Source organism: Neolamprologus brichardi, chromosome 13, assembly GCF_056152115.1.
Source record: "Neolamprologus brichardi isolate AB-2024 chromosome 13, ASM5615211v1, whole genome shotgun sequence".
Lineage (NCBI taxonomy): Eukaryota > Metazoa > Chordata > Actinopteri > Cichliformes > Cichlidae > Neolamprologus > Neolamprologus brichardi.
Genome location: NC_142116.1, coordinates 3,262,749 through 3,282,010, shown reverse-complemented (window position 1 = coordinate 3,282,010; position 19,262 = coordinate 3,262,749). Strand labels below are relative to the sequence as shown.

At 40.6% G+C, this 19,262-nt stretch overlaps 1 protein-coding gene across 2 annotated transcripts in view; it reads left to right on the top strand.

Moving 5' to 3' along the window:
- The first annotated feature begins 412 nt into the window (after positions 1-412).
- The window catches only part of nrg3a (neuregulin 3a), a 417,214-nt gene continuing 398,364 nt past the window's right edge, over positions 413-19,262 (top strand). Inside the window, exon 1 of one of the 2 annotated variants that reach the window (XM_087849983.1) lies at positions 413-2,824. In XM_087849983.1, coding sequence (XP_087706109.1) covers positions 2,101-2,824 — 724 coding nt within the window. In that variant the 5' untranslated portion in view covers positions 413-2,100. The remainder of the gene's footprint in view (positions 2,825-19,262) is intronic. The other variant, XM_087849982.1, reaches the window with a different exon arrangement.

Genomic DNA, 19,262 nt, shown 5'->3' with positions numbered 1-19,262 from the left:
GCTGTGCAGTGGGTGGGGTCTGAACAAACGAGTGACGGCTCATGCGTTGTGGCTCCGCTCTGATCCATCTGGGACTCCTCACCGGTAACTGCCTGTGCTGCTGCAGAGCTGTCTTTTCCTGCCCCTTACCCCCCAACACACACACAAACACACACATACACACACTCATTATCCTTATCTGTACCCCACCACCCTTTTTTTTCTAGTTTTCTGTATGCAGTCTGCATCTTTACTCGCTCCCCTCCCTGCTAACGGAGGTGGGCAAGCTTCCCAGTGCTGGTGCATCTAGCAGGTGCAGCCTCTTTCTCTCCTCCCACCCTTGCTCTCTGCCTCTCTCTGTCTGTCTCTCCCTCTCGCTCTCTCTCTCCTCTCGCTCAACCAGTGTGCACTCTGCTCTGTCTGTGCCTGCGTTTTTTTTCTCCCTTCTCTTTCGTTCTTGGTCTCTCAGTGGCGGCAGCTCAGGGAAGCAGCTGCATGTTTGTCTGCATCCCAATTGCCACAGGTAAAGACAGCTGTATCATCTGATGTTGCTAACCCCGAGGGGGGGTTGGGGAGCCTTTGCTGCTGCGGCTGCAAGTTCTCATCCCGGCGCGGGGCGCACATTTCTAATCATCTTGAAGAACGCATCCTAGAGGGAACGACGAGCAGAGGACCCCAGCAAACAGACCAACAAATCACACGCTGACTGGAAAGAGCACAGGCTTCCAGGGACTGAGGAAAATATAATACTTCTCAGAAAAAGAATCAGTGGGATATATTTTCAACATTGTGGTGTCCTGTTTACGATTTTCCTCTTTCCTCGTGTTTTCTATTCTTTTGCTTTCAATTCTTTTTGTCTTTCCCATGCTTCTCATCCTCTTCCTCTCACAATTTATTCCTCTGTGCCGGAATTTGCTCCCTGCAAATAGATGAGAAGAGGCTTTCTGTGCGCTTGCTGCAGTATTAACAAACAGTACACTGAGTCAGTAGAGAGCTGAGCGGACAGCTTGGAGGAATCTGATCCACAGCCGGCTGGAGAAGGAGCAGGATCACGCGTCGCAGTTGCAGATTTATCCGCCCTGTGATACTGTGCAACAACACCCCTCATTCTTTTCCCCCCACCATCCATCTCTCTGTCCTCATCTTGAGTGTTATTTTTTGACTGGATCAAGAAAATTAATTGGATTCTACTGCTTTATTTTTAGCCTTATTGGAATATTGTAAATATAAAAAAGGAGCAAAGGGAGTTTGGATTTTTTTAGGTGAAACGGAGGAGGCTGCTCGAAAAGCAATGGGAGAGAAAGATTAGCAGATTATCATAGGAGAGTGTTGAAAAGACGCAGAAGCGATACACGTCTTAGTGAGCACTCTTTTTTAGTTATGAAAGAGACCGATTTTGGGATGTGAAGGACGCTGACTCGGCTAAAGCAGTCGGAACAGACTGCATCAGGAAACATTTTCTTTTCTTTTTTTCGGTCCTGCCCAGGGTGGGGAAGCAACTAGACCCACCCTGCAAGTTTAACTCTCTGATTCGATATTACTGTCCCGTCGTGGATTCTACATGGAGGGGACACATTCGGCATGTTAAGGAAAAGTGTTTTGGATTCTTTTTCTCCTTTTTTGCTGCAATGGCATCCAAATACTGATGCCATGGATTTCCTACACGTACAGATGTAAATCTGTTTCTTCCCATCCATCTCTCCCTTCCATCTCTCCTTGTTACTCCCTATTAGAGGCATCACTTCTTCCATTTTTCCTCTTGTTAACCCTGCTGTGAAGACTATTGGAGTTCACTGTTGCTTCAGCTGGACATTGAGAGTTGAGCAGGACTAAACACGGACTAAACACTTACACATCTATGCCAGCTCTTCAATTTTCCTCTGGGTGTCTCTGCGTGTGAGTGTGTGTGCTTGAGCGTTTGTGATTGTGTGCATGCATGTACCTCCTGCACCCTTTTTCCTCTCTGTCCATCCTTGGAATACATATTTTTGTGTGTGTGTTATTGAGAGACAGATTCTGTGGGGTCCATTCCTTCAAATTTCCATTTGTTTTTTTTTCTCTGGCCTTGTTGGAAACCTTTCTGCCATGTGCAAACGATGCCTATCACAGAGTTAACCCTTAATGAGCCATAAAGGACGACAGGGAATGATGAGTGAGTGTTCTGGGGCAGCTGCATCTGGGGCAGTAATCCTGGAAGAACCTGAAGGTTCGGGGGCTTCTGCGGGCCGTGGGGAGGGCCAGGCCCAGGAACAGGGTCCCCTTCGCTGTGCAGTTTGGCCTCGCCAGCAGACATGGCTGTGTGTGGTTCCATTACTTATTGGTTTTATTGGCCTTGGATTGAGCCTGATGCTGCTGAAATGGATTGTTGTTGGTACAGTGAGGGATTACGTCCCAACAGATCTAGTGGATGCAAATCGAATAGGACAAGATCCCATCTTCCTCTCCAAGCCAAGTGGGATTCCCAAGAGCCCCGATACTACCACTACTACAACTACTCCTACAATCGATAGCAGGAACCCCACTGCTAGAACTGCTACTGTGGCAAAAGGTAGAACTCGCACTACTGCTACCACCACAACTATAAATGCTAGAGGGGGTGGGGCGTCAGGCAGTCAGGTAACTCCTCGGAATCCCGGAAGTCGTAATGGACGCGGACCTTCGGGTTTTACCACAACTACTGCAGCACCACGCACAACTTTCATAATTGGAGCTGCAACATCTAGCTCCTCACCGCCCAATCCGACGGTTCTTCATGACTCTACACAGATGTGGACGGCAGAACATACTACTACAGAGACGATCTCCACCACACTCACCACACGTACGCACAGTCACCGCAAAACCCGTAAGTTTTTCATATACTACTGACTTGTGTTGTGTTTCAAAAGCTCCACTGATTGGTTAATCATCACCAAACATGACGTCTGAACTTATGGTTTCTTCCAAAACTTTTTTTTTTTGCAATTTACATGCATGACCTTCCTGTTTGGGAAATCATGTTCCTGATGGGTTTTATAGTCAAAACATCGAAGATGAGTGATCAATAGTATTGATTGGAATAACGAGCAGTAGTCAATAATCAAGTTTAGGTATCATTTTGAGTATATATAGGTTTGGAGGGTTTTTTGTGTTTCTCTAATAATCAAATGATCTTAAAATTCTTTTGCAAACAAACCACATGAAACGATCTTCTGCAGCATCCTGAGTAACTTGAATAGAAATTTATTCTGATGCATCGGATGGTGAATCTTTCCCTTCTGTTTTTACCTCTGTCGTGCAACTGCTCATACTATTGATTTGTGCTACGGGGAATTTTCTTGCAGCAATCAATGAAGCACACACCCGCACGCACCCGTCTTCCTCCATGACAAATTTCTCAGCTCCCAAAATGGTGTCACATTGTGTGCTGAACCTTCATCTGCTTGTTATGTCCCTGTTTCTGATCTGGTCTTTGGACTACGCTCAGAGCTTCACAGTGACAGGAGTTGCTTTATTTTTAACAGTGTGATCTCATGCACTGCATGTATCAAGTCTCTCGCATCTGTGCAGAGAGCCTCACAAAGAAAAAACTCAAACCTCAAACCTGTATTTCATGATTTTTAGGTGATGGGGGTTCCTACATTTCATATGCTGTTTATTCCTTCCTGCAGTTTAACACTGTAGTTAACTTTCAGTTGACATAATATCAGTTAATGAGTTAATGCCAATGCCATGATCAATTACTTGTGAACTAATAGATGAGAGTATGTCATATAATATATAGTTTATCATAGTATACATCATCAAGTATTTTGGAATGTATGATGCACACAATGCCCCCTATTATATTATGATAATTACACGTTGACAGTCATTTTTTAAGTAACTGATAAACAAAATCACTCCATTCCACCTTGTGTCTTGACTGCAACGGTGCAGCTGCTTCTTTTGTATCCATGATAATGAAAATGTCCCCAGATTACATGAGAGAGCGGGGAATGTTCCCTCTCATAATTAGAAACATAGAGGAAAAATTGTGTATCATTTCATTACCAGGAAGAAAAATGGGAGCCATTCATCATCATCAGTTCATTTATTAATTAACCATTAAAAAGGAATGCCATTTCTCCACCAAGTGAAAACCATTAAGCTTGGGTGATAGATATCCTGGGGAAAATGTCATTCCTTCACCAGCTCGCCCAAGAAAGTTCTGGCGTTGCACAATTGCCAACTCGTTCGATAATCCTAAACACCCTCCACCCTCCCACCTCTTCTATTCTACCACCCACATGCTGCTTTGATTTGAAAAGGCCATCATTTTTACATTAACCATCCATTATGTGTAAATGCGTTATATAATATGACTGAATTGGCTGCGTTGGCTTGTGCTCAGAAACTGGAGAATTAAAGTATAGCGGGCCATCTGTGTGTTCTTATCAATGCTCTCCCTTCCTTTGTAGGTCACAAAATTAAGAGTGACACAGATTGTGGTGCTGTAACTGATCTGTTAAGTGAGCAAAATAGTATGTTGCTGTGCACACGCTCTCAATGTAAACTTAAGATCCCAGATGTAAAAGTAGAGCATACCTAAAACATTGGCTAATTTTTGTTATTTTATTTTCATGACTAAAAACATTTTTTATAATAAAAAATGATTTACTAGGTTTCAAATATTATTGTTAATGTAAACACAGAAATCTATATAAATAATTTATTTTCTTAAAAAACGTTTGGCAAGCACAAAGCTCCTGGGAAAATAAAAAATAGGCAGCTATAAGCCTTTTTAGAGGGGGTCTAAAGTAATTCTCAAGTAATTCTCAAGTAATTTTCAAGTATTTCAGCTATTCGTGGGCAGTTGGGTCCTTAACCACCGCGAATACCGGGGGTTAACTGTACTTTCATCTGCAAAACTCCTGGTGCTTTTTAGCTTTAAGGGATATTTGGTGACATTCTAGCTTGTCAGTCAAAAATTCAGGGTCTGGCAACTACAGGAAGATATTATAGTTAGCAAGTGTCACTTTGCAAGAGTGACTGACATATCTAAATCTGTCGCAAAATCTTAAGTTATCCCCATGCTTTAAGCTGTAGAAAAAAAGAGACCTAGGATAAAAAATACCATTATAAGGAGCTGAGTGACCTCTGTGAAAATTTCAGGCGATGCCTCCGCAGTAATCCCAGTGGGATAAAATCAACTGAAAACTGGATATGTGTTATTTAACTAACTGTAACTAGTGCTTCAGATATAATGAACTATAAATCAAAAAATATACAAAATAAAAATAACACATATTAGTAAAGAATAGCAGATGAGTCCATGTAGTCATGAGTAAATCCATGAAAATAGACCAGGACTTTGTGTTTTTGTATGTGTGTGAGAGACATGCCACAAACACAAATGAGAGCGATAATGATACATTCAGTAGATTCAGATTTTTGATTGTGCTTTACGAAATCATTTTCAGCGTTAAGCTTCAGAAGATGCCGTAGTGCAGCCTGAGGTCTTTGTCTCCATGCTGAGCCACTCAGTGGGATTAGGTAACAGTCAAACACTGGCCCTGAAACCTAAATCCAGATTAACAGCCCATCACCATGACCATGGAAGCAACAGAATTACATCAGCCCACCTATCAGTCACATGCATTCTACACAGGCTTACAAGCAGCAGCCTAACTCCTGCAGGATTGTTTTGATATATGATCTGTGGCGGGATGTTTTTCATTAAATGATGCTGAGGTGACATGTTTAAGGCAGCGTTTTCTCTTAGCCATGTTTTAGGATCCCTCGGGGGTGCTGTGAAGCAGTCTGGGGAAGTTGTTTATGCTTATGTTAACAACACAGATATGACAATTACACAGAGTGAAGTCGTGTGTATAGCTTCATTCTGTGGCAACAGTATGATGTAGGGAAGTTGTATCTGTTTGTAGTGTTTATGACAAACATATATATTTTAAATATGCACATTTTACAGAAAAGAAATCGACTTATTTCTTTGTGCAGATTCTAATATTTCATCTGGCCAGAGCCTTTTATGAGGACCTTTTTATGGTTACCATATAAAAGAAAAGGATAGTTTCTGGGCTGAGCTCTGGTTAAGAGAGATGCTTTTAAAGTGAAACATAGTTGTTTTTTCGTCCAAGTTGTCTGATAAGGCTCTTGAGGTTTAATAAGACACACATTCCACGGTGGTGTTGGCATTCCTAATCCCAGTCCATCTTTAACCTCTCTATCATTACTATCATTCAAGACAGAAGAGTTAGTGCTATTATTGTTTGTAATTCAAAGTCGTTGTTTCCTAAAAGAACCAAAATATAAATTAAATGATCAATTTTGAAAGTATTCCATTCATATATTTCTTTCTAAATGTATCTGTTCAGTCACTCCTTTCATCTCCCATTTAATCTGATGACGAGATCTCAACAGTAAATTAATCAGAAAATTAACTTCAGCTTTCGTCACCTCCGCCAACACCAGAGGCATCACTGTACATGTTTGCATTACACTAATCGTCTCAGAGGGAGAGCTTTTCAGTTTTAAACCAGATTTTCCTTTTCAAACCAGATTGCACAGTTCGTGATCTTTACATTTGGATTAGCTGTCTGGAAGCTGCTTAGGAACAAGTTCCCAATGGGGTTTTTCTATGTACTCTGTGTGTGCACTGTATTCATTGATGCCTGTGCCACAGCAGCCTATGACTAAATAAAGCTATATATATATTTAATGCATTTGAACTAGCTGCAACCACTTGTGTGAATAATAACGGAAATAAGCACCGTTCTAGAAGTCTGATTGCCTCCTTTGCAAAGAAATAACTTTTCTGCACAAAATTACAGCTTATGGTTGATGAAATGTGCTATCCAATATTCTCTTGTGCCCTGTAAGAAATGTGTTATATTTTCTCAAGAATCCTGCCAAACGGTTGAGGTTGTTACTTTACTGGGTTATCTGAGGTCTAAGCAAAAGAGAGAGAGAGGGAAAAAAAGATCCCATACTATTTGTAATCAGTGGGCGGGCAACTGCACTGAGCCCCAGACTCCCATGGGCCCAGAAAGTCTCAGCCATCTGTTGTTAAGTTGATAAGCTGCAAATTTTGTTTTGGAATTTGTCATCTATTATTGAATTTAATCCATAGATGATGCCATAGCTTATATATTCTATGGCAATCCATAGCATTAATATTAATGTATCTTCCATGTAACGTGACATACCCTAGCTTACTGACTGCTTTGATACACACAAATATAGCTATATATGTGTGTGTGTGTGTGTTTTCCTTGTGATCCAGCTTGAGTGGGATGGATATAACCAAACACAGATCAAAGCACCTTGAAGTTTTTTGCTGATGCAGGCTGCGGTGCTTGACCACTAACCGAACACCTGAAATCTGTCATCTCATCTATTAAGAGTTTTAATTTGCTCGAGATGCTGTGCAAACAAAGCTTAACATGCCTTTGATTCATTGTGATGAAATGTCTTGCAGGGAGAAGAGTGATGCAATTTTAATGATGCGAAAGAGAAACATGTTCAATATGTAGTGGAAAGTGTAAATAATTGAAAATGGTCCTTTCACGAATCATCCCATACTGAGTAATTCCCCACTTCAGTGAATTCAGGTGTTTAAGGTTCTTTCACTTTTTGCAATGGGCAAAATTGCTTTCGGTGGTGAGGAAAATAAGACTTAAAGGTTTAAGAATTTTTCAGTTTGCCAAGGTTGAAAGTCTCCATCTGCCTCACTTCCTTTTTCCTGTTCGCCATCCCTTACGAGTGCATCTATCAGCAGGGTCCACATGATGATAAAGTACAAAGTGGTTAAATGCTCCCACAAACTTCCGAGGAGCTTTTAATAATTCATTCAGGTTTAAGCTGCCTTGATTAGATGAGGCTTACACTATTTTATTGGAGCCCATGGTGTTGAAGGTAACAGCAGATGAGATGTAGGAGACGTAAATTCCTTTTCTGGTCGGGTTCTCCAGAGGAAGCTGCCACCTGCTAGCTAAGTGCTCCAGTGTTTCCATTTTCTAAGGTGTTTTCTAATGTGTGGTCATTCAGAGTGCTCGTGGAAAACAGAATCATCAATATCACAAACTGGAATCGCTTTTAAAAAATTAGCATTAGCAATAGCATTTTTATTATATATATATTAGGTTGGACATAACAAAAGAACTGTATTGATTTTTCTGGGTTGTTAAATATGAGAGTTTTCCATGGAGGTAAATAATCTACAGCCCCCCCCCTTTTCCCCCAAGCTGCACCTTCGCCTCTCCCTCTTATTAAATCTGTCAGCTGGCCTACAGCAGCAAACCATTTAACAACAGTAAGCAAATAAATATTAGACTGTTATGAGTTCAACTGTAGCCAAGAGCTCTTTTTTTCGCATGTTTTGCTGTACTTATTTTTGGGGAGTTTAGACTGGGACACACAGCTCAGGGGGAGGGGAACTTAAATACCTAGTTGACCTGCAGATCAAGACCTGCAGAATTAGTGGACATAATAAAACAAAAAGTAATAATTGGCTGTAAAAATGTAAACAATGACCAATCGGAAACAAATAGCTTTAAGTACCAGACGGCAAATCAAACATGGAAAAAAGGCAGCAAATGAAGATGTAACCTAGGAGGGTATCCTGACACTGTACAGCCTATAGGTCAATGGCCTATTTTGTAGTTTTAAACAGAATGTCTGGTTTTGGGCAGGCACTCTTCTACCACTCTATCAATTTTCTATCAATTTTCATTTAACTCTCCACTTGTCGGAGGATCAGATAATCCGAAAGTTACATTTGACTTCTGGTTGCCAGGATTCGTGTAGATTCAAATTTGACATCTTAACAAGTAAATATTTCAGCTGTTGGCCCCAAACTCCAAACATGCTATTAACTAGATGTTCAAAATAGCAGATCCTGCAACACTGAAAACATATGAAACTGGTAAATGCTTTGTAAGGACAAGAGAAACATGAATGTTCATTTATTAATGTAGAATTTCCAGAACTAATTTACACTGTTTCAGTCTCATTTAGCTCCCATATTCATGTGTTCATTATCATTTGGTGTTCAAGCAGCCTGTCAAAAACCAGGAAGGACTATGCCACAAATTTTTTTTCCTATTCCAGTGTAAAATATTCAACACTGGTCTGAAAGAAAAAGAAAAGAAACAAAACTTCACCTTACATTCTGCTCGTTATGCTGCCGGCACCTGGTGCTAAACAATGTGATTAGCAAAAATAAAATGCTGAGATAGAAATTATTTCACCTTGACATACAAAGGGCTAGCAGAGGGCCCAGCAGTTCAGTCCAGAACCAGTTCTAATCCGACCTGATTTCTTTCAATGACTAAGCCGCTGATTGAATTTTCTTTACGCCGCTATCTCTCTCTGCCCCCCTCTCTCTCCTCATGTCACTCACTGCACGCCTCTCAAGGTCAGCTTGACTGAATCATATTGCTGCCACTCCTGCAGCTGATGTTGACTTTACTCAGTGGAGTTGCATTATGAGTGGTTATATGCAAGGTAAAACTCAAAGTTAGCATTTCCAGTAAAGATGGAACGCAGGTATTGCAAAGTAAAATAAACGAAAAGAGAGCATCCCTTGTTCAAAGAGCGAGAGAGAATAAAAACGTGACACAAAAAGTAAGAAAAATTGTGTTTGGTTGATTATTTTTTTTATGCTGTAACATTACTTCTTGGCAGTAAATCTTATACTGTTGGAAAGCCTTTTTATTAGCCTTTAGATGATGCTACATTTGCAAGGAAAATGCATTTGTAGGTTGAGCAGCAGAGTTGAGTATGTGGGCAAAGAAACAATTGTCTTGCTTTCGTGCTGTTTAATTGAAATGTAGACATGTATTATGTATTCTGACATACAATTGTGTAATGCAAACTAGACAAAGATAATCTCGTTTTTATCAATCATCAACATGTCATTGCATATCGTGAAGAAATGTAATATTGCATCAAATTAAACTTAAATTAAACTGTGTAACAATAAACATTCTAAAAAAAGTAACCAAAGTGGTTCAAATGAGATGACATGATCTTATGAACTATAATGTTAAATCTAATTCCTTTTTACATTTAGCACTGCTGCTGCACACATTATCTTTCATTTAAGGTCTAAATAACGATGCCCTCATTGTAATCTAATAAGCCAATTTCCTGCCAATTATTTTACACATTAGCATTACCTAAGTGGTTCCAGCTTGTTGTTTAGTTATTGGTAATGATATATTTTCTAAATCTAAATGTCTCCATTATATGAGCAACCTTAGCCAAAGCATCCTATGCAGGTTATTGATCCCATCGCGATTGTATCCTAGTCTTTTGCCACTCAGCAGTTTAGCAGGCAGCCCTGTGAGCAAACGGGCCTGCGTATGGGTGTGGGTCTGATTATCCTGTGCTCACTGCATTTTGCTGTGGTTATTTTTAGCTTCAAAGATTGTTGCCAGCTTCTCTCTGTGAGGCTGCGTGGACCGGCTTTTCTGGTGGAGGCCTTGGAACTGACAGCACTGGAAGAAATAGAACAAAGAACCACGGAGGCAGACAGCTGAAACAGTGACTTTAGTGTCAGTAGAAAATGTTTTTATTTGGGAAGCATAACAGCTAGGGAGGATTTAGCATGTTAAGCTCGGTGAAAAAATGATTTCTGTCTCGTGTTTGTTTATTTTGGGGATTCTGCCATTGTACCGTATCTTATTATGCAAAGTAACTGCAATTGTCTTCAATAAGAGTCTAAAGATGTAGGAAGCTATTTTCCAGGAAATCAGAGCTGTTAAGCAGGCATTAGTCATTATGTTACCGTGCTGAAGGCAACAGGAAGCTATCCAGAAGGTCACTTTCACCTTTGTGAAAAACACACCTCAGTCACACACACACACACGCACACACACACACACACACACACACACACAAACTCATTTTCTCTACCAGCTTGTCACACATTCATTCTTGGTCAGGACTATGGGTGGGACACAGTAATGTGGTATATACTTCATTGTTTCTTCCTTCAATACAATCATCAAAGCACTGCCATCAATTATGATTAAGTGTTTATTTATTGCAAACGCTCTAAATAGATTCTACCCACAGTTCGACTTACTGCATTTATGACTTTATGAGTGCCCTCTGTTTTCTTTAACATTGTATTTTTTCTTCTTCAATTTCATGGATACTGTGCTTTAATATATTGTAGATATGGATCGTGTATAGCGATACAGAATTGCTGTATCATGGCACTATTGATATTTTTGGCAACATTGTAACCATATCATATTGTAAGCCAGTCATCAGAGCCCTGTGTCAGCACATTGTAACACACTGTCTACCATTTTTAATCCACTTTTGATATTCAGATTGTGTATCTATGTGTAAGTATAAAACTAGAATAGGGAGGCTGCAGTGGTGTGACCACATAAATCACAGGAAATTGAATCCCACACAGGACCATCATTTCTATAATTTTGTGTTTCATTCTTTTGAGATATTTTTTTCAGTCACATTTTGGTTTAGCTATAGACAACCAGCTATTTGGTTAGATATGAGGGGGGGGGGGGGGGGGGGGGGGGGGGGGGGAATCATGGTTCCTTTCAGCAAGCAGCCAATTTCAGCAGCCTTGTTTATTTACTCTCTTCTGCGTATCTATAACAGGTCTTGAGGGGCTGCTATTTAAGTTTGCTCAGTATATAAAAATATGCAAGAGGCATCCTGTGTATTTAAATGTGATGTTGAGGTTGTATGGGACAAGTTCAGAGTGGAGCTGCCATCATATGAGAGACAGTGGTCCTCGCAGCTCTTCGAGCAGATGGTCACATCATTTCTGTTTTGTAGCCTGACAAAGAGCATGTGTTTGTGTGTGTGTCTAAACAGGAGATTCAGTATTGTACCACTGTGGCTGTCTCTTTTAGTCTATAATGCTGTCAAACAGTTTGTGTTGTACCTCATATACAGTGGGGCAAAAAAGTATTTAGTCAGCCACCGACTGTGCAAGTTCCCCCACTTAAAATGATGACAGAGGTCAGTAATTTGCACCAGAGGTACACTTCAACTGTGAGAGACAGAATGTAAAAAAAAAATCCATGAATTCACATGGTAGGATTTGTAAAGAATTTATTCGTAAATCAGGGTGGAAAATAAGTATTTGGTCAATAACAAAAATACAACTCAATACTTTGTAACATAACCTTTGTTGGCAATAACAGAGGTCAAACGTTTACTATAGGTCTTTACCAGGTTTGCACACACAGTAGCTGGTATTTTGGCCCATTCCTCCATGCAGATCTTCTCAAGAGCAGTGATGTTTTGGGGCTGTCGCCGAGCAACACGGACTTTCAACTCCCGCCACAGATTTTCTATGGGGTTGAGGTCTGGAGACTGGCTAGGCCACTCCAGGACTTTCAAATGCTTCTTACGGAGCCACTCCTTTGTTGCCCGGGCGGTGTGTTTTGGATCATTGTCATGTTGGAAGACCCAGCCTCGTTTCATCTTCAAAGTTCTCAGTGATGGAAGGAGGTTTTGGCTCAAAATCTCACGATACTTGGCCCCATTCATTCTGTCCTTAACACGGATCAGTCGTCCTGTCCCCTTGGCAGAAAAACAGCCCCATAGCATGATGTTTCCACCCCCATGCTTCACAGTAGGTATGGTGTTCTTGGGATGCAACTCAGTATTCTTCTTCCTCCAAACACGACGAGTTGAGTTTATACCAAAAAGTTCTACTTTGGTTTCATCTGACCACATGACATTCTCCCAATCCTCTGCTGTATCATCCATGTGCTCTCTGGCAAACTTCAGACGGGCCTGGACATGCACTGGCTTCAGCAGCGGAACACGTCTGGCACTGCGGGATTTGATTCCCTGCCGTTGTAGTGTGTTACTGATGGTGACCTTTGTTACTTTGGTCCCAGCTCTCTGCAGGTCATTCACCAGGTCCCCCCGTGTGGTTCTGGGATCTTTGCTCACCGTTCTCATGATCATTTTGACCCCACGGGATGAGATCTTGCGTGGAGCCCCAGATCGAGGGAGATTATCAGTGGTCTTGTATGTCTTCCATTTTCTGATGATTGCTCCCACAGTTGATTTTTTCACACCAAGCTGCTTGCCTATTGTAGATTCACTCTTCCCAGTCTGGTGCAGGTCTACAATTCTTTTCCTGGTGTCCTTCGAAAGCTCTTTGGTCTTGGCCATGGCGGAGTTTGGAGTCTGACTGGTTGAGGCTGTGGACAGGTGTCTTTTATACAGATGAGGAGGTCAAACAGGTGCCCTTCATACAGGTAACGAGTGGGGGACAGAAAAGCTTCTTACAGAAGACGTTACAGGTCTGTGAGAGCCAGGGATTTTCCTTGTTTGAGGTGACCAAATACTTATTTTCCACCCTGATTTACGAATAAATTCTTTACAAATCCTACCATGTGAATTCATGGATTTTTTTTTTCACATTCTGTCTCTCACAGTTGAAGTGTACCTCTGGTGCAAATTACTGACCTCTGTCATCATTTTAAGTGGGGGAACTTGCACAATCGGTGGCTGACTAAATACTTTTTTGCCCCACTGTATATCTATTTGTGTGTTTGTGCATATATGCAAAAATTGTCTTTGGACTTTTATGCCTAGTGTCTCCTGTTCTCATGTCTCCTGTTTTTCTGTCTGTCCTCGGGACACTTATGAGGTCAGACCAACTTTCTGTGACAAGCCAGGTGAACTGGTGGGTTGTCTGTATGATTTCGAAGACACAGGCCTATTTATGACAGATGGACTCCTTTGCTTTCTCTCCTTCGGCTGTCTGACTCAGAATTTGGGAACAGATAAGAAAAAAACAAACTATATATTGTACAAGAAGGCTGATGTGACTGAGCATGGTTTAATAAAAATATGGGGAAAAATTATTTATTAAATTAATAAACAATAATCATAATAATTTGATCCAAGGTATCCACTGAGGATGCGCAAACAGAATTACAAAGGAAACCTTTCCATATTGATAAGATGAGGGGGAAAGGAAAAGAGCCTTGGTCCATTGCAACCGTGCACTCTCCCTTCATCCCCCCTCTATTTTCTCCTCTCTGCCCACTCAGTTCATTTACATTTCCATTACACCCAGCTGGACTTGATTTGGTGGCCAGTTATAGATGCCGAGATTCTGATGTTGTTTATCGTAATGGGCTCTGGGGGCTAGCAGTGTCAGCTGTTTGCAAGGTGGTAAATGCAGTCAGTTTGCTAGTTACAATGTTACAGCGTTAGCAACCTAAGAAAAAATAGAGTTTAATGTCTGCTGCTTGTCACAGTAACTAGCTAGTTGGGACATCTAACAAAGTCTGTTTGCATTGAATTATTATACCTGTAATAAAATCATTGCAGTGATTAATAAAAGCACCTATTATCTAATAACAGCCATAAGTGTTAGACTTAGAGCATAATGAATCATTTGAAACTGCACAGTTGTTGTGTGAAAGCCAGAGATGGCTAATTCAGGCTGATATCATTGATGCAACTGTGACACAACTGTGACCTCATCTACCCCACTGAAACTAATGCTGTCAGAACGGGGCATTTTGTGTAATACCAGATGGTCATTCATTCTGGAAAAAAACTCAGCTGAATCACTGCTCAGAGACCAGACAATTCCCCAGCCGCCAAAATGTAACACAGAGTTTACACTTGCTGCACATTATTATTATTTATTTTATTTTTATGGGAATTCAAGTTCATAAATACAGTTGTTGTTAATTTGACATCTTTAGTAGTATTTTTGGATTTTTGAGATCATCACTGCCAGTTTTTTTGTTTGCAAACAAATACACAGCTGATGCTGAATATGTTTCCATAGGGTAGTGCTGCTTCTACAGTGCTGAGGTATTACTCACACGTTTACCCATTATTGAACAGTCAGTTTTTAAAGTGGTTAGATATTGCTGCCCAGGTAAAATAAGTCCTCACAGCTGATATATATGCAGTCTCTCTCTCTCACACACACACACAAACGCACATCATGCACAGGTTGTTGCTAAAGTAGCCAGTAAAGTAGGCTTCATACGTCAGCTAAATGAAGATGAAGCACTGAGGGAGATGCGGTTTAAAAGAGTTCAAGAATGTGTTAACAAAAGGAAACATTAGGAGCAGACTGAGATGTAGACCAAAATAGTCCATCAATCCATACATTTTGGAGGGGGCTGATGCATATAGCAGCACGCAGTCTCTGCGAGCCAAAGTAGACCCCAGGCAGCTTTCCAGGCTATCACAAAGCTAATGCATACACACGCAAAACATCTCATTCACACTTAAATTGACACTGGAGGCAATTTGGGCTCCCAAATGAAGTTCAGGAAACTTGCAAAATCCATACTGATGAGGCAAAAACACAAGAGCTTCTTGTCTCACGTAAACACTGCTCAGAGCAGTTAGACATGCTAAGACTGAGGAAGCAGGACAAACAGTTTTGTGCAACCTATGAAAACAAAGAGAATGGTTGATTAATCAGTAAGTCCTCTTAATGTTGATTAAACTAATGATTTTGACAAAATGTTTGTGTCACAACTACAAAAATGATCTGGCATGGTTAGAGTTCAGCAATAACTTTATATATAGAACTATCTATGATAGGAAATATTCTCCGATCAGCTAATTATTCATCTTCATGCTAACACACCACACACCAACACCAGTTTCATTCTGGCAGCCTGTGGTGCCCCAATACTGACAACAGTTATTCAATTGAAGTAAACTGTGCACTGAGCAATCATCCAGTTTGATTATAACGCCCACTGATGTTGCTGAGATACATGCCATCGCAGTGTTATCTCAGTAAAGGCAAACTGAAACAGACAAATAGAAATTACACCACATCCTGGCTGCCCTACCTTCACAGTTTCCTGTGTCTTTATGGGACATGCATTTATGGAGCAGTGGGCATGAGTGATACAACACAGCGCAAACAGTTTGCCCCATGAATACTCTCTTTTCCTACATATAAAAATTATGTTGGTCTGTATTTGTAAAGCGCTTTACACTATACACAATCATCCACACATTCACACACTGGTGATGGCAGCTACATTGTAGCCACAGCCGCCCTGGGGCGCACTGACAGAGGCGAGGCTGCCGGACACTGGCGCCACCGGGCCCTCTGACCACCACCAGTAGGCAACGGGTGAAGTGTCTTACCCAAGGACACAACGACCGAGACTGTCGGAGCCGGGGCTCAAACTGGCAACCTTCTGATTATGATAGTGAACTATGAATAAAACAGCTTTAGTGCTGAAATTTTTCGGTGATTAGCTGGACAGTGGACTTTCAGTCATCGCTCTTTACGTTTTGGATCTTTTGCTGTATAAAAATTGCTTAAATTGTTTCTATTACGCAATAAGTCAAACGTGGCCTGTGGTTTAGATGTGCTTGATTCCTGCAGAGATGAACACATCAGAGTCACGAGCTGTCAACACTCCATCCGCCACATGTCAGCGGTGACTGATGTCCAGCGGCAGCACTCTCTCTCTCTCGCTCTTTGTTCTCTCTGTTTCGCAAATCACAAACACACACTTTCTGCAGCACATGCAAACCACTCGTGGACACACACATCTACACACCACCTCCCACATGAAGACAGCTAGGGTGTCGCACTCGTGGCCATGTGCCCTGAGAGGAGCACAGAGAAAGATGGACAGGCAGCAGGGACACGGAGTCAACTTCTCACTTCAGATAATGAACCACATGTGAAGCATCAGCTCAGCTCCAATTAGATCAGATGATAATTATCTCAGCACAAGTCACTCATCCTAATCAGGCTGTGAACTGCTTGTTGGGTTAGAGAGGATGTTAAGTAAAGCAAAAGGAGCAGAATTCTTATTTGGAGCTGCTGTGGAGCCTTTTGTCATCTTTTTCTTTGTACAGAAATTGTTTATTTGCTATGACTGATCGAAAATCGTTGATCTTTTCTTGGTAATCATGCTGGACAACACCTGTGTCATTACTACTGTGCTGTTATACAAATTCTAATTTAAATTCCTGATTTGCTATTGTGTTGCCAGTTAAGGACACTCAGAAGTGATTCAGCTTTTCAGTGCATGAAAGTTTCTCTGTTGAAAATGTTCAACACCTGCAACGTCTTGGAAAAACATTCTGGTTGTTTGTAGCGTTTACATTCGTGAGTCAGAAAAAAAAAGACAATACTATGTATGGACCTATTAACCTGAGTACTTAAAATTACATCCAACCCTTTTGCATTGTTTTCTTTAATTATTATAACTCACTTAGTACTCATAACTCAATAGTACTTTGAAATATGTACGAGAAGTCAATATACCCTCATATGGAAATGCAGATAAAGGTGTAATAATCAGATGTACACACTGGAACACTTTCCCATGTTGCTTGTCTGTGTTTATTGTGTTATGGTGTGTTGATACATGTGCATTCCTGTATTATCCTTTTGTGTTGCACATTTCAATGTTTTTTTCCTCGCTACCTAGCCTGACCTGTCTCCCCAATGTGATGTTTGTATTGTATGTACGGTCGGCAAGGTCTGTCAGCTCGGTTGTGGGCAAAAGACCTGCAACTGACAAATAAAGGCTATCTCATCTCATCTCTCATCATCTCAAAATCTGCAACATTTTAACCGTACACAGCAAATCCAGCATGTCCAAATTAACACTGTCAGATTTGATTTCAACACTTTTAAAGTGTCTATATGGGTCCACACCAGAGAGTGTTAATTTAACTCTTTTTGGAGAGTTGGTACGTTAACTCTGATTTAGTGTTAAACACCAAATCTGTCTGGAGTTGATAATTTAACACTTGGTGTTAAGAGTTTATATATTAACTCTCTGCTACTGCTGTTTCTCGTTGTTGTTTTTTTTATGGGAGATCGTTTTCAGGCTTCAAGTAGCACCATTATACCAACATTTCACATTCTAGACATTGTTTTAAGTGTATTTGACCAAAGGTTTGACTGAAAATTCACATGCAAGCTTTTTTTCAAGGCTGTGGTATTTGCCCGCAAATAATAAATTTCAGCTAGCTAAAACAGAATATTATGCTATCAGCGAGCAACATGGCTAATGCCTTTCAGCTAGCTAAAACAGAATATTATGCTATCAGCGAGCAACATGGCTAATGCCTTTCAGCTAGCTAAAACAGAATATTATGCTATCAGCGAGCAACATGGCTAATACCTTTCACACAGCTTTGTCTCAACTCCAAAGAGCCACAGAAGTAAAAGCTAATAATAATAATTGAAACAATCTTTGAAAAAATGACTTACCGAGCATGGCAAACAACTCAAATATGTAGAGCAAAATGTTCTGAAACGGCTTCACTTCAGCTTCGATTGGAGCCGTGCTGGGGGCGGAGTCTGTGAATTTACTCTATTAGTGTCGTATCCCCTGTAGGAGTTCAGAGTTAAGAGGTCAAGAGTTAATGTTTCCATTGTAACACCTCCAGATTTGACATAGAAACACTCATTTTTAACACTCGATTTTAACTACTATCATTTTACACACATTTTACACACAGAGTTACATTAAAAGAATGTGACTCTACTTAGAGTAAAATTAACTCTAAGACTACTAACACCAAAACATTTAACACTTTTGAATTTGCTGTGTACAAATTCCCACCTGGTACTAAGTACTTTAACATAAGTTAAAGTTGTTTTCCTTCTGTTTTGGTAAGAGTCAATACAAAGGCAAAATCCAGTTACGGAACACATGGAAACACAAGAACATCTTTGAAAATATATATATTATATGATAATTAATAATCCACTTATCAATAATAAAATCTATGTTATTGATCTGTCTGCGTTTTTCCTGTTTGTCCTCCGTTGCCCTTCTCTCTCAGTCTCTTAAACGTGTAAAAGAGGGATGGTCAACTGAACCATGAATGACCTACATCAATGACAGCTTGGCCTTGTGTCCGTCTCAGTCCCGTTAGCGTTGCCTTTGACATTTGCCAGCTGACCTCAGTAGAGCACCACTCTGCTCGCCTGTAGTAGATTTATGATCTGTTTGAACATAAATAGAGCAAACGTGTACATATACCTTTTTTAAATTCAGCACGGACACCGCAACATGAATAATAAATATCTCACCTTCTTACTGTGTGACACAATAGACTTTCTTTTTTACAGAAACTCCATCCTGAGAATATTCTCTGTGGCTATGCTTGAGCAGAAGTATATGATGACTATGGCAAACTGGTTGGAAGTATCTGACAAGAGACAACAAGGACAACACCAGAGACCTGTACTGTTAAACCAATGACACACCAGTCCACCGTGTGTATGTCATGCTTTGCCTCTCCAAAGCATGCAGAAGTTGCAGCGA